Below are 22,138 nucleotides of genomic sequence, written 5' to 3'. Positions count from 1 at the left end.
TGCTGAGAATTTTATCCATCTCAAAGATTTTACCTCTCATTCTTGTCACTCCAGTGAGTGTAGGCCAATCTTCTTGGTTAGGTTGGCACTGAACTGGCAAAATGGAATTTAATTCGGAGAAGTGTGAGGTGAGGCATTTCGGCAAGGCAAACAGGGCATGGTGTGATACTTTGGCAAGTTGACCCAAAATCTCAATTGTCCACTTCCCTCCACCGATGCTGCCTGATCCACTGAGTTCCTCCAGCAGCTTGCTTTTTTCTCCAGATTCCAGCATCAGGAGGTTAATATGTTGGAAATACAGTCAGGGGTGGTGCAGTACTGAGTGGGCAATGCATTGTCCAAGGGACAGTACCCCAAGTAAGCCATACACCCTCGAATGGCAGTATGGAGTGAACGATACACCATTGGAGAGGCACACTGTACTGAGTGAGTGATACAACAGAGGGCCAGTAACATTTGAGAAATACACAGTTGTAATGGTAATACCAAATGAATGATACACTCCTGACACTTCCGACCTAACAGCACCATGGGAGCACCTTCACACTGGTGGTTCACTACTACTCACTCTAAAGGAAGCTGGAGGTGGGGAATAAGTGCTGGCCTTGCCAGTGAAGCCCCTATTCCAATGAATATTTATAAATCAATTAAAATGAGAAACTGGAAATTTGCCTTAGTGACACTCACAGCCTCCACACTCATAACACGCAGAGTTAATTTGAAGTCATCAATTTGAAACACACGTGCCCGGAAGGAGTGCAGAAGAGATTTGAGAGGATGTTGCTGGAACTCGAGGGACTCAGTTCTAGAGAGAGGCCAAGCAGGTTGGGACTTTTTTCATTGGAGCGTAGGAGAATGAGGGGTGACCTTATAGACATGTATAAATCATGAGGGGCATAGATAGGGTGAATGCGCACAGTCTTTTTCCCAGGGTTGGAGGAATCAAGAAGTAGAGGGCATAGATTTATGGTGAGAGGGGAGAGAATTAATAGGGACCCGAGGGGCAACTCCTTGACCCAGAGGGCGGTAAGTATATGGAACGAGCTGCCAGAGGAAGTGGTTGGGGCAGGTACATTGACAACATTTAACAAGCACTCGGACAGGTACATGGATAGGAAGGGTTTAGAGGGACATTGGCCAAATAGGACTAGCTTAGATGGGCATCTTGGTCGGCATGGACCAGTGGGCCGAAGGGCCTGTTCCACGCTGTATGACTATGACGTGTTTCCTCTCCACAGATGCTGCCTGATCCGCTGAGTATTTACAGCATTTTTTTCTTTCAGATTTCCAGCATCTGCTCTTTGTTTGCTTTCTGCCCTCCTGCAGACCTCCTTCGTCCTCCCCCCCCCACTCCTCTTTCCCCTGCATCCTGTGTCCTCTAACGTGTGTCGATCATCGACCTGAAACACTATCTGTCTCTGCCCCCCTCCCCCCCCCCCCCCCCCCCCCCCCGCCGCTGCCTGACCCGCTGAGTATCTGCTGTCAAAAATCCTTGCATGTTATATCTGCAGCCGAGGACAATTGTACAATTCTCCCCTCAGCAAGGGGAACCACTGAACCAGACGAAAGAACCCGGCTTTGTTTGCATTTCCTGATATTCAAGGCGGAGACTCCTCCCTCCCTCCCACTGCCTTGACTAAACAGTTCGCCTTTATTCCCAATCTCCTCGCCCCTGCGGATTTTTTTTTTGTGGGGAGGGGGTAAAGTTTTATTGCAGTGCGCTCTCTTCTGCCCGGGTGGGAGATGCTGGAGGAGGAGGAAGAGTATGACTCCACTTGGGTGGAGAGCGAAGAGGAGTCGGGGCGGCCGCCATCGCCTGCGAGGTGTCCGGAGCCCCAGGAGAAGGGTGGATCGGCGCTGGAGAAAGCGGTAAGACGCCGGGGGGCGAGATGCAGAGCGATGCGTCGCCGGCTGCTGCAGCGGCACCGAACCGCCCTCCCGCTGCCTGATTGACAGCGCCCGGGGCTGGGGTGGCAGAGCGCCGTGTGTCGGGCTGCTGCCGGCACCCGCGGCCGGGTTCTGAGCCCCGCCAGGCTTCGGCTGAGGTGCATCTGCCTGCAGTCTGGCTTTCAGTTGGCGGACCAGCAGCTGCCACTCAAGGCGTGGGCACCGCTCACAAGTTCCCCGCACAGCTGACCAGCACTTTGGGCACGGACGCCACTGTTGCAATGTGGGGAAACTCGGTACCAGGACCGAGAAACAGCCGTCCGGCCCTGGACGGCAATCCTATTGCATAGAACGGAACAGCACAGGAACAGGCCCTTCGGCCCGCAGTGTATGTGCCGACCACGATGGCAAATTAAACTGATCCCTCCCGCCTGCACATGGCCTAACACCCTCCATTCCCTGCCCTGTATGCGCCTATCTAAATGCCTCTTAAACGCCACTATCCTATCTGCTTCCGCCATCACCCCTGGCAGTGCATCCTAGGCACCCACCACTCTCTGTGTAAAGAAAACTTGCCCCACACAACTCCTTTAAACTTTCCACCTCTCACCTTAAAGCTATGCCCTCCAGTATTTGACATTTCTACCCGGCCTGTCTATCCATGCCTCTCATAATTTTATATACTTCTAGGGGTCCCTCCTCATCCTCCGACGCTCCAGAGAAAACAATGCAGATTTGGCCAGCCTCTCCTTATAACTAATACTCTCCCCTCCAGGAATCTCCTCTGCACCCTTTCCAAAGCCCCCACATCCTTCCTGTAATGGGGTGACCAGAACTGCATGCAGTTGAAAGAGGGATAAATATTACCCAGAATAACAATGAAACCCCCCCCCTTTACTCTTTGAAATCATCTGATTGCACCTCTTCAAGTAGAGCTGCTACCACACAAGCCTGGCAACCTGAGTTCAATCCTGACCCCCAGTGCTGTGTGAGGGTGGAGTTTGACCATTATCCCTGTGACTGCATGAGTTTCCTGCCACATCCAGAAGGTTAATTAGCTAGATATTTTAGATATTTATTTATTAATCACATGTACATCGAAACACACAGTGAAATGCATCTTTTGCGTAGAGTGTGCTGGGGGCAGCCCACAAGTGTCGCCACTCTTCCAGCACCAACACAGCATGTCCACAACTCCTAACCCGTACGTCTTTGGAACGTGGGAGGAAACTGGAGCACCCGGAGGAAACCCACACAGACACACAGGGAGACCATACAAAATCCTTACAGACAGTGGCGGGAATTGAACCTGGGTCGCTGGCTGTAAATTGGCCTTTAGTGTACAGGCAAGTGGTAGAAACTGGGGAGGTTTGACAGGAATGTCAGAATCAGATTTATTATCACTGACTTATATGTCGTGAAATGTGTTGTTTTGTGACAGCCGTACAGTGTAAGACATAAAATTACTAATAAATCACAAAATAAATAAATAGTGCAAAAAAAAGGAATAACGAGGCAGTGTTCATGGACCGTTCAGAAATCCGATGGCGGAGGGGAAGAAGCTGTTCCTGAATCGTTGAGTGTGGGCCTTCTCCCGATGGCAGTAACAAGAAGAGGCCATGTCCTGGATGGTGAGGGTCCTTCATGATGGATGCTGCCTTCTTGAGGCACCGCCTCTTGAAGATGTCCTCAGTTCTGGGGAGGGTTGTGCCTGTGATGGGGTATGAAATGGGCATAAAACTGTGGGGAGAATAAAATGTTAATAGTGTTAAAGGGTGATCGATGCTCAGCACAGGCTTGGTGGGCTGAAGGGCCTGTTGCCATGCTCCATAACTGAGGGCAGAAGTGGTCTAAGTTTAGCTCCTCATCTGAAAGTGCGATCATGTGGCACTTGCTCGGTTACTGCACTAATGTCTGCCAGGAGCTTGGTGCTCAGGCCTCACAGGGAGAAAGTGAGGGAGCTGAGCTCAAGCCGTGGTACACAATCCTCTCCTCCCCAAGCACAACAATCTAGAGGAAGCAATGAACTAAAGTGGGGAAAAAACAACTTTGTTTGCTGGCTTCAAATTCAAATGCCTAGAACTTCCTGTCAGCATATCCTTGTGACATCAGGTTCACAAAAGCTAAAGGATTTTTCTGAGATGAATGGACTGCAGGTGTAAGCATTTACATCCAAATCACTTCTTGTTGTCATTACCAAACACTGACACATGAGTTCCCTGAGTCTACACTTTCTTGGTATGTTTAAATTGCCATCAGATTCTGTTGAGGAATAGAGTAATTTTACTGCTTTTTGTTGAACTCAGTTTTGAATCTCTTGTTGAAACCTCTGTTCTTTGTTTCTTTGAATATACATTTATGAAATCAGTAATGTCATAAGGTTATGGCATAGGTTTAAGGTGAGAGGGGAAAATATAAAAAGAACCTTAGGGGCAACTTCTTCACACAGAGGGTGATGCATACATGGAATGAATCAGACTCAGGTCTATTATCACTGACTTGTATGTCGTGAAGTGTGTTGTTTGTGGCAACAGTACAGTGCAAGGCATAAAAATTACTATAAATTACAAAATAAATAAGTAGTGCAAAAGAGGAATAACGAGGTAGTGTTCATGGACCATTCAGAAATTTGATGGTGGAGGGGAAGAAGCTGTTCCTAAATCATTCAGTGTGGGTCTTCAGGCTCCTGTACTTCCTCCCCGATGGTAGTAACGAGAAGAGGGCATGTCCCGGGTGGTGAGGGTCCTTAGTGATGGATGCCGCCTTCTTGAGGCACTGCCTCTTGAAGATGTCCTCGATGGCAGGGAGGTTTGTGCCCATGATGGAGCTGGCTGAGTCTACAACCCTCTGCAGCCTCTTGCGATCCTGCACATTGGAGCCTCCATACCAGGCGGTGATGCAACCAGTCAGAATGCTCTCCACCGTACATCTGCAGAAATTTGCAAGAGCCTTTGAATGAGCTGCCAGAGGAAGAGGTTGAGGCAGGTACAATAACAACATTTAAAAGACATTTGTATAAGGATGTGGACAGGAAAGGTTTAGAGGGATATGGGCCAAACACAGGTAAATGGGACTAGCTTGGTGGGCACCATGGTCAACATGGATGACCAAAAGGCATTTTTGTATGCTGTATTACTCTATGACTCCATGCACATGAAGAATCTATAAAAGCTTCCCTGATTTCAGGTTCTTAATTGCACTGTGTTCAGTGTTAGTTAAATATGGTTAAAATGAGCTGGAACTTTAATTGAATCGAGGTATGAGTTTGGTGTTTAGCCCAGGCTCCAACTGACTTTGCTGTTACCTGCTTGTTTTACTTTTGTGAGCTTCATAAGAAGTTTGATTGTTACCTTGGCCATTTTCATGTGTAAATTCTGCTTTGCTCCCTGGGTGAAATTCCAGATCTGAAAACTTTCAACAAGGGTTCCTGCAGAAAATTTATGTATAACTTGACATTGACAGAACAGCTGTCTGTCAGGTAATGGTAGCTGAGTTTTTAAAATGTGTCCATGCTGTCCAACATAAAGTATCCCGAAAGTGTGGTAAACCAGGATTATCGCTGCACTGGATGGGGTTAGACTGTGCTGCATCGCAACAGAGTACTGTCTACATCAGAATTTACTCTGTACCAGGAAAGAGAAATCATTCAGCCTGATTTTTAGATGTATAAAAGACTTCATTCCAAATGGAATATTATTGTGAATTGGAGACACAAGAGAGACTGCAGATGTTGGAAATCTGGAGTAACACCCACAAAATGCTGGAGGTCAGGCAGCATCTATGGAGGGAAATGGACAGTCGATGTTTCAGGCCAAGATGCTTCATCAGGACTGGAAAGAAAGAGGGGAGATGACCAGTATAAAAGGCTGGGGGGAGGGGTGGAGCACAAGTGGCAGGTGATAGGTAAGTCCAGATGAGGGGGGGAGGGTGGGGAATCTGGGAGGTAAAGGTCGGAAGAGGCAAAGGGCTGAACAAAATGGAATTGATAGCAGAGGACAGTGGACCATAGAACAAAGGGAAGGAGGTGGGGAACCAGAGGGAGGAAGGTGTGGGTGAAGGGCTGTCGTGAGGGTGGGGGAAGGGAAAGACAAGGGGTAAAGGGACCAGAGGGATAAGGGAAAACCAAAGAGGGGGGGGGGGACAGGGGAAGGGGTTACCAGAAGTTAGACAACTCGATATTGATGCCCTTAGGTTGGAGACTACCAAGGTGGAATATAAAGTGTTGTTCTTCTATTATTGTGAATTGTTCATCGTGAGTTCTCTCTGGCAACAGATTTGTTTTAAATTTCGGTATGGATGTGGTTCCACCCACCAGTCTTCTCTCTGCAGCCAGAGTTGACACAAGAGAAGTAAAATTATTGAGGAAATTACCAGGAGCCAACCACCTCTCCCCCAACACCCCACAACGGTTGCAGCAGGTAGTGCAACTCAGCAGGGAAACAGCTCTTCGGCCCACTGTGTCCATGCCACCATCAAGTGCCTATCTACAATAAACCCATTTTGCAGCACTCGGCCATGGTGTTCAATGACATGGTGCTTCAAGTGCTCATCTAAATACTTCTTAAATGTGAGAGCAGCTGCCTCCACTATCTCGCCAAACTGTACCTTCCAGATTTGAACCACTCTCTCATTATAAAATCTCTCTTCTACCCTTTGCTTTAAACCCAAGCCCCCAAGTTTCAGACACCTCTGCTAAGGGAAAAAGTTTCTCACAATCTACCCCCTTATCATTTTATGTACCTCAATCAAATCCCCACTCAGTCATCTCTGCTCCAAATCATGTCCTGTCTCTCTTCGTAGATGAAATGCTCCATACCAAGCAACATCCTTCTGACTTTCTTCTGCATCCTTTCCAAAAGGTGACCAGAACTGCACACAGTACTCCAGCTGTGGCCTAAGTAATGTTTTATATAGTTGTACCATAACTGTGATAAGAATATTGAACGGTTCCCTTATTCGACGAGATGGACTCTTGACCTCACAATCTACCTTGTTGTGACCTTGCACCTTATTGCCTACCTGTAATGCACCTCCCTGTAGCTGTGACACTTTACTCTGTACTCTGTTATTGTGTTTACCCTGTACTACATCAATGGACTCTGTACTAACTCAATGTAACTGCACTGTGTAATGAATTGATCTGTACGATCGGTATGCAAGACAAGTTTTTTCTGTACCTCGGTACAAGTGACAATAATAAACCAATACCAATAACCTCCCTGATTTTATATCTTATCTCAGTTCCAGTGATCCTGATTTGATTCTGATCAACAGTGATGTCTATGTGGAGTTTGCAAGTTCTTCCCCCAGTTGCTTCAGTTTCCACCCACATTGCCAAGGATAAGCTGGTCATTAGGTTAATTGGCTGCTGTAAATGACCCTTGATTTGGGGTTAGTGGTAGGGGAATCAGGGGAGTGTTAATGAGCCCGTGTGGAACAAGAGGTTATGGGAAATGTAGGCTGATGGGATTGCTGCAAGAGCTAGCATATACTTGATGGGCCAAATGGTCTCTTTTTGTGTTGTAAGGAAATATGAGAACACCACCAGCTGTGTTGTATTTGATATTTTGAGATATTTATTTAAGTTCTCTTCAACCACAAAGATTTTAAAAATGTATGTATATACATAGCTCCAGTTCCTTCCGTCAGTTTGGCCAACAGCATGAAATGTTGTAAGGGAACCTCTTAGCGAAGGTCATTGCTTCTCTTTGACACTTGCACTTGTACTTCAGTCCTGTCTGAGGTGACTGCCCTCTGGTTAAACGCTGCCTGGACTTGCTAACAAAAGAAAAGATCTCATTGTTTTTATCCAAGACCCTCCATGATCTCACCCCTCATTTCTGTAATTGCCTCCAGTTCTGCAATCCTCTGAGATGTCTGTAATCTTCCAATTGTTTGGCTCCTTGATCATTCCAGTTTTTAACCACTCTACCATTGGCAGCTGTGTCCTCAGAAGCAAGGCATTCCTCTGGAATTCCTTCACTAACACTTACCACCCACCTCTCTCTGTAAACTGCTCCTGCCTCTTTGCTGAATCCTTGGTCCTTCTGCCCTAATATCACCTTGTGTGACTGGCCATCGATTGTTATTTGATAATGCTCCTGCAAATTTCCTTGAGACATTTTCCCTCCATGGAAGTTGTAATGGGACTGCTTACACTGCTTTTGCCTGTGTGATTATGGACATACGTTTATGACACCAAACTTGTTATTTTCTTGAACATACTCCCCTTTATTGTTTCTCCGTTTGCCATCCCTCAGATTTATTTTCTGCAGTGGTTGTGGGCCCTAATCCTCTCCATTTTTTCCAAATCGGTCCCAGGTGAGTTCTCTTTCTCTTCTTTTCACTTTTTTTTTAAGAACTGAAGCTGCAGAATTGGATTGGAACCATTTAAAGCACACGGTGCTTTCTGCTTGCTGAACCTGTGGCTTTTGAGAGTGGTCACTGGTTTCAGAAAGATTTGCATTTCTATAGCACCGTCCATGACCTGTGCTTTACACTCAAAGGGATGGCTTTTGAAGAGTAATCACTGCTGTAATATGGAAACACAGCAGCTGGTGTGTGCACAGCAAGCTCCCACAAACAGCAATGAGATAATGACCAAATAATCTGTAATGAGGGAGTTAGCATTTCGGGTTGAAGATCCTTCAACCTGAACCTTTAACTGTTTCTCATCCCTCAGAAGTGGCCAGACCTGCTGAGTGGTTCCAGCATTTTCTGCTTTTGTTTAGATTTCCACTATCTGCAGTTTTTTTTCTTTTTGCTTACTTGTTGAATTCACTGCCACTTCTCTTCCAGGAATGGAAAGGTCTTTGACCCAAAACCTTAACTCTGTTTCTCTTTCCACGTATGCGGCCAGACCTGCGGAGTATTTCCAGCATTTTCTGTTTTTGTTTTAGGTTTCCAGTGTCTGCAGTATTATTTACTGTTTTTAGGGATATTGATTCTGGAATAAATATTAGGCAGGACACTGGACATAACATACCTGCTCTTTTATTTGCTCCAACAGAGCAGATGGAGCCTCGCTCTAACTCTTACTCTGATAGAGTCCTTCCAGCAATGCATCACTTCTGCTCTGAGTGCTGGCCTGGATTATGTCTTGTGTTCCGTGGAGCAGGACTTGAGCCTTCAGACTGTCGTAAGAGTATTCCCCACTTAGCCAAGACTGAGAACTCTGGGGGATTGCCATGACAAGATTTGTTGTCAATATCAAACCCAGAGGAAGACAGTTACATCAGGTACACTTGCAATACCAACCACAAGAAAGGAGACACGTGATTCATTCTCAGCTATTTACAATCCATATCAATGGTTAGACCATGTCGAGGAATATTGGAGCAAGACATCTCTATTCTTGTACTTAAATCCTCTTGTAACAGAGGCCAACATATCATTTACCCATCTATTTGCTTGCTGAAGCTGCACATTAATGTACAGTAATTCGTACAAAGGGACGCCTTTCAATCTCTCACCATTAAGAAATGCTCTACTTCCTATTTTTTCAACCAAAGTGGAAAACCGCATTATTTTCACATTATATTGCCTTGTCTTTGCCCACTCACTTAGCCTGTCTATATCCCACTGAAGACTCACCTAGAAGGGTATTTCTGGAAATTTTTACCTTGGGAGGGCTGTAGATACTGAGTATTAAGTATTTGAGATTTACAGATATTGGAACAATGACAAGGAGTCAGGAAAGTGGAGTTGAGGCCAAGATCAGATCAGTCATGATTTTATTGAATGGCGGAGGTAACTTGAGGAAGCCATGTGGTCTATTCCTGCTCTTGCTTCTGTAGAAACAGAAAGCAAATGGGAAGCAAGATGCAATGGATGTTTTTATTGCAATGTTATTGGAGTATTAGAGTGGGAAAGACTTTCACCAATACATCGAGGTCCGGGGAGAAGGCATACAGAGTGCTGTACGCTTTGTAACCAGATGTACTTGCCTTGGAGAGGATGCAAAGAGGGAGGCAATTACCTATGTTGTCTAGAATTTGGAAGAATGAGAGGTGACCTCGTTGAAGAATATAAAATTAATGTCACACACCATAGTGAAAAGGGAATTCTGCAAGAGAGTTTGGACTGAATAGTACCAGGTCTTTAAGTCAGTGGACACAAGAACTGTATTAACCTTTTTGGTGTGATAGCCAAGCTGAGGCTGGTGAGCAGTTTTTTAAAATATATTATTATTGGATAACGTCAGATTAAAGGGCATCTGCTTTACTCTGCAGGAGGACCGACAGAAGCCCAGGTCAGAATCAAGTATGTGGAAGAAAAATCGGGATTATGTAGGTACCACAACACAAATGCTGTGCATTTATCTGGTGTATCCCGACAACATAAGATCTGGTTGAAGCTGTGCATGTGCTCAACCAGATCCCGAGGCACGATTCACGTGTCCTCCCTTGCTGCTAGCCATGTGGCCAGCCTGGAGCACAGGCAAGGAGAGGAGGGAAGAGCAAACGGGAGCGGGCAGGACAAGTGAACAGGGGAAGAGATCAGGTGGGGAACTGGTGTGTGGGGCAGGTGGGGGGAGGTTGGAGGGATGAAGGTGGGTGAGGGTGCAGAGAGATGAGCGGGAGAGCACAGGGAGAGTCGGTGGCAAAGTATCAGAGGAGCAGAGTGGGGAGAGTCATGGGGGGGGGGGGAAGAATGACCAGGCGGAGTAATATCAGGGGGCAAGAGTTTGGGAGAAATCAGGGGGTGGGATCAGAGAGGCACAGGAGATGGGAAATAGCGGGAAGTGAGTGGGGAGTGGTGGGCGGAGGGTGGGGGTGAGGGGGGTTTGGGAAAGGAGGGGCACGCTGTTGGGGGGAGGGAGAGGCTGTGGGAGTGGTGGGTTGAGTGGCGAGAAGGCAGGGGGCTGGAGGGAAGCAGATGTTGGGGGTGGGGGGAGATGTGTAGACCAGTGGGCAGATTAGACAAGATTAGGGGGGAGGGGGTGGAAGGAGTGGGTGGGGAATCAGTGGGGGTGTCGGCGTAGGGAGGGAGCGGACTGTGTGGAACAGAACAGGCAAGGGATCAGAACAGAGGGACTGCAGGGGAGAGATCAGAGGGGGTCGGGGGATAATGGACCAGGGACTGGAGGATGAGGAAATTGGTCCCAAGCCTAGGCTTGTGGTTAAACTTTGATGGGTGCCTGGAACGCACCACCTGGGGTGGTAGCGGAGGCAAATAAGAGGCTCTTAGACACACAAATGTGCAGAGAATGGAAGGATGTGAACATTGTGTAGGCAGAAGGGATTACTTTAGTTAGGCATTTAATTACTAGTTGAATTAGTTCGGCACACCATAGTGGGCTGAAGGGCCTGTTCCTGTGCTGTACTGTTCTGTGTTCTAGGTTATATTAAATATCAAGTGTTTTGTCTTTTAAGGACAAGCCACGTCGGCGAAGTAAGAGAGCAGCGATGGACCTCCAGAGATATCGGCACCATTACCCTGTGAGTGTGAGAGGGGCACTGCCCGGGAACTTTATAATCAATTGAATGGGTCTCATGTAACGTGAGGTGAGAGGTTACCTGTTCAAATTTGAACTGGTTGGCAAGGGTGAACCTCTGAGGCAGTACTGAGAGAGTGCAGCTCTGTTAGTGATGCCCCTCTTCAGATGCGCCTTGCCAAAGCTTAGTTGAAAGGTTTTAAAGAAAATCTTGAAATTTTCTAGCATCTTTCTCAATCTTGGGTCCCCCTAAAGTGTTTTACCATCAACAAAGCGCTTATTGTCCTGACTAATCAGGGGCAGGCACAGTAGTGTAGCGGTTAGTGTAACATTATTACAGCACCAGTGACCCGGATTCAATTCTGGCCGCTGTCTGTAAGGAGTTTGTACGTTCTCCCCATTGTCTGCGTGGGTTTCCTCCGGGTGCTCGGGTTTCCTCCCACATTCCAAAGACGTACGGGTTGGGAAGTTGTGGGCATGCTATGTTGGCGCCCAAAACATGGTGACACTTGCGAGCTGCCCCAGAACACTCTACGCAAAAGATGCATTTCACTGTGTGTTTCGATGTACATGTGATTAATAACAACATCTTATCTTAATCTTTCTAAATTTCCTTCTGTGACATGTAGTGACTTCCCATTAGTATTTCCCTGGGTACATTTGGTGGTCTGACTTTTACCGAGCTCTAAATAAGTCAATAAAATATCCAGATTTCCCCTCCTGGCCTCTGAGTTAGAGAGTTGTGGGTACATGCTTTGCTCTCGGATGTGCAGCAGATATTCTGATTGACAACTTAATGCGATACTGAGTGTTACATAGTCAGGAGTGACAATTCTACTTTCCTGCTTTAATGGTTCAGGTGTTATGTCCAGGGTGAGTGTGCTTATAATAAAGGAAACTAGGTTAAAAGCTACATAGCTTTGCATAAGTTCTGAGTGTTTTTTTTAGAGAGAGTAACAGGATGGGGTTGCTTAGCACAACAGCAACTCCCTCGCACCCCTCTTCTACCTTTCTGTACATCCTTGTGTTCCTTTCTCTCTCATGTACTTTTCTAACTTTCCCTGAAACGCATCTACGCTTCTCACTTCACCCACTCCTTCTGTACTCGCTCCTGTCTGGCTAAAGAAATTTCTCCTGAATTCCCGAGACACAAGAGACAGCAGATGCTGGAATCTGTAGATACCAGTGCTTTTCCAACACTGATCCTTCTTTTGTTCCCAACAGGATCTGAAGGATAATGCAGAGCACAACAGCAACGTCAACTTTATGTTCTACATGAACAAGACATGCTCTCAGCCCAATGGTAAGTCCTTGCCTGCTGTTTAATCCTTCTATCCATTGGGATGGTGGGTGTCACTAGCAAGGCCAGTATTGACTATCCATCCGAGCTTGCGGTAGTGAGCTGCTATCTGGAATGGCGTGGTCCCATGGCAAAAGTGTTCCCAAGGTCTGTGGGTAAGGAGTTCTGGAGCTCTGATCCAGTGATAATGAAGGAATGGACAATGTACCCAGTGCTATCCCCACAAAATAACTGGCCAGGATCGCCGTGTACGCTCTTATGGAACACCTTAATCACCTCAGTGCTCAGGATGGCTCAGGAGTGTAACCTTTCAGGTTTCTACCACTTGATTTAAGTTTGCATGGGAAGCCAAGTTAAGCATCCATTCCCAGTGGGTTAACCTGTTGCAAAGCATGTCATGTATTTGATCTCAAGGAGGGTTTAAATAGAGCGATGAACTGAGGAGAAGAGAGTGGTGGAGGTTCCCTGGACTGCAGGTGATCAACAACTTGATGATGTCAGGTACACTTGGGCCAGAAGGATTGATCAGAAGCAGCACCGTGGAAGATCAGCGTGAAGCTTCCTCTCTGCTCTAATGGTGCCTTCAGATAAACGTCTACCTAATCTCTACTCACTCCCATAGAATAGAAAGAAGGAACTGGCATTTATCTGAATGTCCCAACTGTTTTTTACAGCCATCTAAGTGACTATACAATTGCCGATTTGAACTTGGCAAGCTCTTGCAAACAGCAATGTGATAATTGTGGATATTGATTAAGGAATAAGTATTCAACCCCAGTACTCTGGGCAAGAGTTCCCTGTTCTTTTGTGGGATCTTTTGCATCCACTCAATAGGTCAGAAGAGCTTCGGATTTACATCCCAGCTAAATTTCGGTGCTACCAACAGTGCAGCACTCCCTCAGTACCGCACTGTTGTGTCAGCAGGTCCGTGGAATAGACCTTGGAACCCAAAACTTTGACTGGGAATGACTGTTAATCTCCTGTGGAATTCTGTCATTGCAGTGCAAGTCACCAAACTAATTCCATTGAGGAATTCATAGTTGGCAGATTTTCAACACGTTTGTCAGCGTTTCATTTTTCTTTGCAACCAGGGGGATAAGATCTAGAAGAGACTGTATTGCCCAATCACACCCAGTATAACAGAGTTTGATTCGGTCTGTAACCGTGTCCAACAAGCTATTGCTTCATATGTCTATTGCTCCTTCGCTTTTGTTTAAACTCTCAAATACCAACGGAGGATTGAGTAATAAATTCTTTGTTTACTAGGTTGTAAAATATTGGAGATGTTAACGAAGTGGAAGGGGAAGTACGAACATTTGGAGAGGAACCATTCATACATCCAGTGGTACGTATTTGAAGAGGGCAAATTTTCCCAATTACAGATGTGAGACTAACTGCTTTCTGTCTCTCTCCTTTCTTGAAATATGGTCTGTGGGAAGTCTCTACAAATCACAAGTCTTAAACAACTGAGAAAAGAATGAAGGGAAAAGAGATTTTTTATTAGCCCTAAAGGTTTGTTGAATTTTGGAACACACCACTTTCGAGAATGAGAGAATCAGATTAGCAATTGGACAGGGGCACAAAAATGAGTGAAGTGCTCTGCTACAGGGGAGTGTGTGGCGTTTGGGACTAAGTTGGATAGGCCTTTCAAGGTGTCAGGATTGGCACAATCGGTTGTGGAATCACGGAATCTTCCATCAGTACTGCAAGGTTCTGTGATTCCTTTAGATGTCCTGGAATCAATGTCATAACTAAAGTCCAGTATTTTCCAACTCTGCAGCTCCTTCCCAGTGTCATTTTGTTGTACAGTGGGCCATCAAACCTGCCTTGCATACTGACACTGCTGATGTAACAAGCATGCTACTAAATTCTCCATATATGTAAATAACTGCAGTCATCACTTCTGGCCGGCATGTCTGATTTCATCCCAATTTCTAATCATTTGGGTTGTGTTTTCAGGCTGTTTCCGTTGCGAGAACCTGGAATGAACTGGTGGGCCAAAGAACTGACAGTTCAAGAAATCAAGGTCTGTATGGTGATGAAGAGTTACTCAGTGCTCTCCACATTGCCCTCTATTATAGAGTCAACGAGGGAGACAGCACAGAACAGGCCCTTCAGCCCACTGAGTCCACACCAACCATCGATCAGCCATTTACAGTAATCCCACATTAATTCCATTTTTTAAATTTTCACCACATTCTCATCAACTTCCCTACCACTCACCTACACTCCAGGGGCATTTTACAGTGGACAGCTAACCTCCCATCCCACACGTCTTCGGGATGTGGGGACAAACCAGGGCACCCAAACTCCACACATGCAGCACCCAAGGTCTGGATTGAACCTGGGTCACTGGCACAGCAGATCTACCAGCTGAGCCGCAGTGCCACAGTTGCTAAGTATTGTTCTTTAAGACAACAAATAGAACATGGAATCTCACAATGCAGATAGAAGTTATTCAGCATTTTGTGCCTGGGTTGGCTCTTTAAAAAAGCAATCCAATTAGTTCCACTTCTACCTCCTCTTCTCATAACCCGAGAAAGATTTACCGCTTCAGGTTTTTATCGAATTTCCCTTTGAAAGCAACTATTCAATCTTTTCAGGCAGTACAAGAAGATAAAAACTTGCAACCCTAAGTTCACCTCATCCATTTTCCCCACTCCACCGTGTTCACAGTCAATGTTTTATTTAGTCTGTGATTACTATTCAGCACGTACAAAGCTGAAAAGATTACAGGTTTCTTAACAAGCAGAAACTGAAGCAATGGAATCCTTTGCTAGTGTACTCTCCAGAAACTTTAAGTCAAATTTATAAAAATGTTCTTAATTGAAATTTAAGGAGTCACCCCATCCAGATCTGTACTCCAGAGTAGCTGAATGACAACGTTACTAGCCAGCTACATTGCTGTGTGCCACATGAATTACAGACAATTGATTTCCTACCCAAAGAACATAAGAAATAGAGCCTGTTCAGCAGGTTCATTGTTGACCTTTTACCTGCACTCTTTGAGACTTTTCTCCTTTGAAGACAGACACAAAACATTCAGTTTCATTCCTCTGACCTTCCCTTACTCTGCAGTATAATTTCTCCCGTCCAGGTCTGTAACTTGAGTGTGTATTTTTTTTCATTTTTTACATACCGTAGAGGCTGTCATATTGTGCTTTTGTGTATCCTGCTGGGCTACTGTCCTGTTCTGATTTTCGTGTACTTTTCAATGTCTCGCTCCACTTTTGCTGAATTGGCATGAGTGGGCTTTCTAACAGCAATCTGCCAACACATCATTACCGCAGGAAAATCAGGAAAACTGCTGGGAATCTGAAACATCGACTGTTTCTCTTCCCACAGCTGGTGCTCGTCCTGCTGCATACTTCCTTGCATCAGTTTCTGTTTTTGTTTCGTCGTTACCACATTTCCCCCCAGAATTATGTATTTAACTGAATTTAACAATTATAGAGTTATACAGCACGGAAACAGGCCCTTCGGCCCAACTGGCCCGTGTCGACCAAGGTGCCCATCCAAGCTAGTCCCATTTGCCAGCGTTTGGCCCCTAACCTTCTAAACCTGTCCAACCCATGTACCTGTCCAACTGTCTTCTAAAGGTTGTTATTGTACCTGCCTCAACTACTTCCTCTGGCAGCTCATTCCACATAGATACCATCCTTTGCATAAAAAAGTTGCCCCTCAAGTTCCTATTAAATCTTTCCCCTCTCATCTTAAACCTATGCCCTCTAGTCCTTGATTCCCCAACAAAAGACTGAGTGCATTCACCCTGTCTATGCCCCTCATGATTTTATACACCTCTATAATATCACCTCTCAGTCTCATACCCTCTAAGGAATAAAGTCCTTGCCTGTCCAACCTCTAACTCAGTCCCTCAAATCCTGACAACATCCTTGTAAATCTTTTCTGCACTTTTTCCAGTTAATAACATCTTTCCTATAGCAGGGTGACCAAAACCGAAGACAATTGTGGTGAGTTTTGAACTCATCAGTCCACCCTCTGCGTTGCCCGTCCTGGAACGTAGCCACCATGCTATCGTACCGGACGTGTTTGGCCTGATTCTAGAACGAGTGATTCAGGAACTGACTGAGGTCTTGATCACTGCCTAGAGATGATCAATGAAAAGTATGTGAAGCACTAAAGCAAGGCGGCAGTTTGATGTACATCATTTGTTATTTCCTGTGTTGTATTAAATGCCACTATCCTGGAATTTTTAAATCATTGTGTGCAAAAATATAGTAAGTATATCTTTCACTATCAACAGTCATTCAGACAATCGGATGTTGCAAAAGTGAGGCTAATTGAAGCATACAAGATGATGCTGGACTTCTATGGCATTAAGCTGGTGAACGAACAGACAGGAGAGGTGAAGCGGGCCCATCACTGGAAACAGCGGTTTCACAACCTCAATATGTGAGTGCAATCAAAGGCTTTTACTTCTCTGGAACTGAATGTCACAAGGCATTTTACATTGAACTGCTTTTTAAATTTTGAAATGACATTGCTCTTTCAACATTGGGAATGCAACAGCCAATGTATGGAGGTGAAACCCCCTGTTCTTCGATTTAGTGGCATAAGATCTTCAACATTCAGTCAAGGGGCAGATTTAGCTTAATGTCTCATCCAAAATGAATCATTGGTTATCATTGTCACACGTACCGAGGTACAGTGAAAAACTTTGTTTTGCATGCCATCCATACAGATCATTTCATAACAGCAGTGCATTGAGGTAGTACAAGGGAAAACAATAACAGAATGCAGAATAAAGTGTAACAGTTACAGAGAAAGTGCAGTGCAGGCAGACAATAAGGTGCAAGGCTATAACAAGGTAGATTGTGAGGTCAAGAGTCCATCTTATCGTACTAGGGGTCCATTCAATAGTCTTAGTGGGATAGAAGCTGTCCTTGAGGCTGGTACCTTCGATTGTACATCATTCCCTCAGTACTGTTGTGACTTGCCTTTGACACAGGATTTGAACCCATACTTTCTGTGGGACAGACTCCAAGGCAGCAGTGACACTGTCTTGCATTAATACAGTGCCTTCAAGACATGCCCAAGATGCTTCACGCAGGGGTTAATGGACAAAGTTTGATGCTGAGACACACAGGAGATACAAGAGCCAGTGATAAAAGACTTTGTCAGCGGTTTTAGGCTGTCATACAGTTATAGGGTTACATAGCATGAAAACAAGCCCTTTGGCCCAACTCGTGCACACCGACAAAGATGGCTATCTGAACAGGTCCCATTTGCCTGCATTTGGCCCATATCCCTCTAAACCCTTTCTATCTATATACCTGCCCTTTCTCTGCCGGCTTGTTCCATGTACCCACCACCCTCTGTGTGGAAAAGGTTTCTAACCTCGGGTTCCTTTTAAATCTTTCCCCTCTCACCTTAAATTTGTCCTCTAGTTTTAATCTCCACTACCCTGGGGAAAAGACTGTGACCCTTCACCTGATTTATGCCCTTCATGAGCTTATATCCGGTTGTGTCTCACTGCCGGAGTGAGTGTACTGAAAATGAGTGGAGTGGTTTAGCAAGTGAAAGCTGTGAATTCAGGGATAAAGGCTTTTGTTTTGAAGGAATTGCACCTTCACTTTGCAGGAGCTCTAAACCGGATGTTTGGAAACGTCTGTGTTCCAGGACTGCTGTTACAAAGTTCGTGGTGCTGAATCTGGTCTTGATTTTGATTCCTTTTCTTTCCAATTTCAGACACTCGCACAATAATCTACGCATCACACGGATACTGAAGTGTCTTGGAGAGTTGGGCTTCGAGCACTATCAGACCCCACTGGTCAGGTTCTTTCTTGTAGAAACCCTGATCAATAAGCAGTTACCTCAGGTCAAGGACAGTGTACTGGACTACTTTCTTTACACCATTAGAAATAAATCTGAGAGGAGAAAATTGATACTTTTTGCTCAGCAGTATTATCAGCCTCTTTCCGAATTTGTCTGGGGACCTCCCAAAGGAACGGAACACCGGTTCAGCCACATCTGTGAAGAACTGAAGAAGGAAATGGTTGAACAACAGGGCGAGGAATGTTCGGATGAAGACATGTTAACTAAAGCCACTGATGTGCCATCAGAGGCAGACAAAGAGCAGACTCTGAAAAAGAGACCAAGTTGTCCAGATTCAAGCAAGGAGAGTGCAGCCTTTATAAAGGACACTGAACAAAGATCTGAAAATCTTGTAACGCCTGGAACTCTTGACACAGCCTCAAGTCAGGAACACTGCAATGCTGAAGAAAAGGTTAGTTGTGATGGGAAACCTCCAGTTCCTGAAAATATTGAGAGACAAACTGAAGATCAGGAAGAGGATATCGCCAAAGGCAGCGAACCCATCGCACCACTAAAGGACTCTGAAACCAGCCTCAGACAGAAAAGTGAAGATAATTTGTCATTGTCAGTGACCCAAGTCACGGTTAGTGAAACTGGCTGTCAACAAGGAATGAAATCCGAAGACAAGGTGACATCTTCAGGAGAACCCAACCTGATGACCGTGGAAGAGAATAAAACTACAACACAAGGCCACGTCAGGAAAGACACGACAGGACTGACGGATGGAATAGCTGAAGCAGAACCAGCAGTCGCTGAAGATGACAAGTGTGCAACAGAAGGAAGCAAAACTGGGAATATAGCAACAGGGGCAATGGATGAGAGAGCCGAGCCAGGACCAGGACCAAACATCACAGGAGAGGAAAGACCCACAGAAGAAGACACAAAAAGGAATACAGGAACAATGGACCAGAATACGTTCTCTGAATCAGCAGGGGATGAAGTAGACAAACAATCTGTCCCTGAAAGTGGGACTCCGAGTTCTGCTAAAAATGACAGCGATTCTGGGGAAGAGATGGAAATTCAGGAGGCAAGACCTACTGATGAATGCCAGGGAGAAAAAGATATTGAAATGAAAGAAAATGATAATTAAATGACCTGGAGGCAAAGATAATTAGCAATGGAGGAATTAGATTTTAAATATGCTGGGAGAAAGGCAGATGGTTTTTGGCTTTGTCACGCTGTGAAGTTTAGGATACCATTTTGCTAAGGAGCAGAAAGTCCCTGTGCATCAAAAACGGTGACATCAAACAGACGCCACAGGACTCCACAGGGTTAGGAGTTGGGGGAGTGAATTAGCTTGTTGTCCCATCACCCTTCGAATCCCAGAGACTGAATTTGGAATTTAGTGTGTAAAAACACATGTCGCTGATTTTCTTAATATAACTTTGATTGTAGAGGAAGTTGAACAATAAACATATTTTTACCACATTCTAACTAGGTGTTCCTCTGTGACTGCTGTTCCATAGCATCTGAAACGAGTGTGTATGTAAACTGGTGAGTTTACAACTAATATTTCATATCCAGATAGTATTGTGGATTACAATTGGCCTTTATAAAGCAGGTTATTATTATATTAAAATGCACTCATAGGATTATTATCAGACAAAACTTGAAACAACTCTATAAAAGACTTTAACATGAGTTTTTTGAGTATAAGAGTCAGGAAGTCATGTTGCAGCTGCATAAAGCTTTGGTTAGACAACATCCAGAGCATTGTGTGCAGTTCTGGTTGCCACACCATAGGAAGGGTGTGGAGGCTTTGGAGAGGATGCAGAAGAGGTTCACCGGGATGTTGCCTGGATTGGAGAGTATTAGCTATAAGGAGAGATTGGACAAACTTGGGTTGTTTTCTGTGGAGCTTCAGAGGCTGGAGGGAGACCTGATAGGAATATATAAAACTATGATAGGCTAGACAGAATCTTTTTTCCGGGGCGGAAGTGTCAAATTCTAGAGGGCATAGTTTTAAGATTAGAGGGGGATAGTTTAAAAGCAGATTTGCAAGGCAAGTTTTTGTTTTACACAGACAGTGGTGGGTGCCTGGAACACACTGCCAAGGGAAGTGGTAGAAACAGGTAGGGGAGCAGTGTTTAAGAGGCATTTAGACGGACACGTGAACAGGCAGGAAATGGAGGGATATGGACCATGTCCAGACAGATGGGACTAATTAGATTGGCATCATGGTCGGCACAGACCTGGTAGGCCGAAGGGCCTGTTCCTGTGCTGTGCTGTTTTCTGCTCTATGTTCCAAATGTTAGGACAATCAGGATCAGATTTATTATCACTGACCTATGACATGAAAGGCACAGGCGATGTTTTCCTTTAGTAGCCAAAGCACAGAACACAAAAGCAAGGACATCATGTCTGAACTGTATACAGCGTTGGCTTGGTTACAGCTGGAGTACTGTCTATGGATCTGGTCTCCACATTACAGCAAAGATATGTTTGCACTGGAGAGGGTGCTGTACTGACACTCCAAGCTTCCTTTATTCCTCCTGCCATTAATTGTGTGTTACCATGCCCTAACTCCTCAAATACATTCCCACACTCTGGATTAACTTCCATTTTTCACTGACCAGACCATCTTAATCTTTCTGCAGTCTGAGGCTTTCCTCACTGTTAACCACATGGCCAATTTTTGCATCATCTCCAAACTTCTGTATCACATCTTAAATCAAAATCATTACCATATATTAAAAAGGTGAGGGACTGAGTATTGAGCCCTGTGGAACCCCAATGATAGCAGTTTTCCAGCCACAAAAACATTGTCAACCATTACCCTTTGCTACCACCTAGCTAATTTTGGATCCAATTGCCACTCTCCCTTAGATCACATGAGCTTTTTTGAGCAGCCTGCTGTGTGGAACCTATCAGAAGTTTTGCTGAAACCCATGTAGACCACATCGGACGTCCTACCCTATTCAACCCTGCCCATTATCTCCTTAAAAAATCAATAGACACATCTTTTGCAAACCCATGCTCACTGCCCCTGATTAATTTGAGCCTTTCCAAATACAGGTTTATGCTGTCCATCAGAATCGATCCCAATAATTTGTCCACCACCAAAGTTAAACTAATTGGTGTATAAATGCTTGGCTTATCCTCTCCTCCCTTCAGAAGCAAAGCTATGACATCAGCAGTCCTCCAATCCTTTGGCACTATTCTCGTAGCCAGGGAGGATTGAAAAATTGTTGTTGGAGCCAGCACAATTTCTTCTCTTGCTGCTTTTAACAGCCTGGAAGATAATTCATCCAGACCTGGCAACTCACCCACTTTCAAAGATGCTAAATCCCCTAGTACTTTATCTCCTACTATGTGTGTGTACCTTTCAATATTCCACTCTTATCCCCATCATTTACAGCATGGACACCACTTTACTCTTTCATGAATCAAAATGTTCATTAAACAGACCCACATCCTCTACCTCCACACACAGGCTCCCTAATGAGCCCTGGTCTTAGTTATCCTTTTGATCTTCTTGTAATTATAAAAGAAATTTGGAATTCCTTTAACTTTTTTTTAAAACAGGCCAATATTTTCTCACATCTTTTTCCTTCTTCACTTTTGATCGTACGTTCACAAAAAGCAGGTCGTACAATCCTGTTAATTACCACCCAATCAGTCTCCTCTCGCCATTGACAATGCTATCAACATAAGAAAGGAGCAGGAGTTTTCTGGTCAAC

The 22,138-nt window shown here is 45.1% G+C and overlaps 1 protein-coding gene across 1 annotated transcript; it reads left to right on the top strand.

Moving 5' to 3' along the window:
* The first annotated feature begins 1,447 nt into the window (after positions 1 to 1,447).
* On the top strand, positions 1,448 to 19,873 carry LOC127578820 (opioid growth factor receptor-like protein 1). The gene is made up of 8 exons (XM_052031295.1): positions 1,448 to 1,869; positions 10,119 to 10,175; positions 11,262 to 11,327; positions 12,548 to 12,626; positions 13,890 to 13,968; positions 14,583 to 14,649; positions 16,888 to 17,036; positions 18,333 to 19,873. The coding sequence occupies exons 1-8, from the start codon at positions 1,744 to 1,746 to the stop codon at positions 19,546 to 19,548; spliced, it is 1,839 nt and encodes a 612-aa protein (XP_051887255.1). The 5' UTR covers positions 1,448 to 1,743; the 3' UTR covers positions 19,549 to 19,873.
* Positions 19,874 to 22,138: the final 2,265 nt, after the last annotated feature.

Source organism: Pristis pectinata, chromosome 16 (assembly GCF_009764475.1).
Source record: "Pristis pectinata isolate sPriPec2 chromosome 16, sPriPec2.1.pri, whole genome shotgun sequence".
NCBI lineage: Eukaryota > Metazoa > Chordata > Chondrichthyes > Rhinopristiformes > Pristidae > Pristis > Pristis pectinata.
The sequence above is the reverse complement of the archived record's forward strand: the minus strand, read 5'-3'. Positions and strand labels throughout refer to the sequence as shown.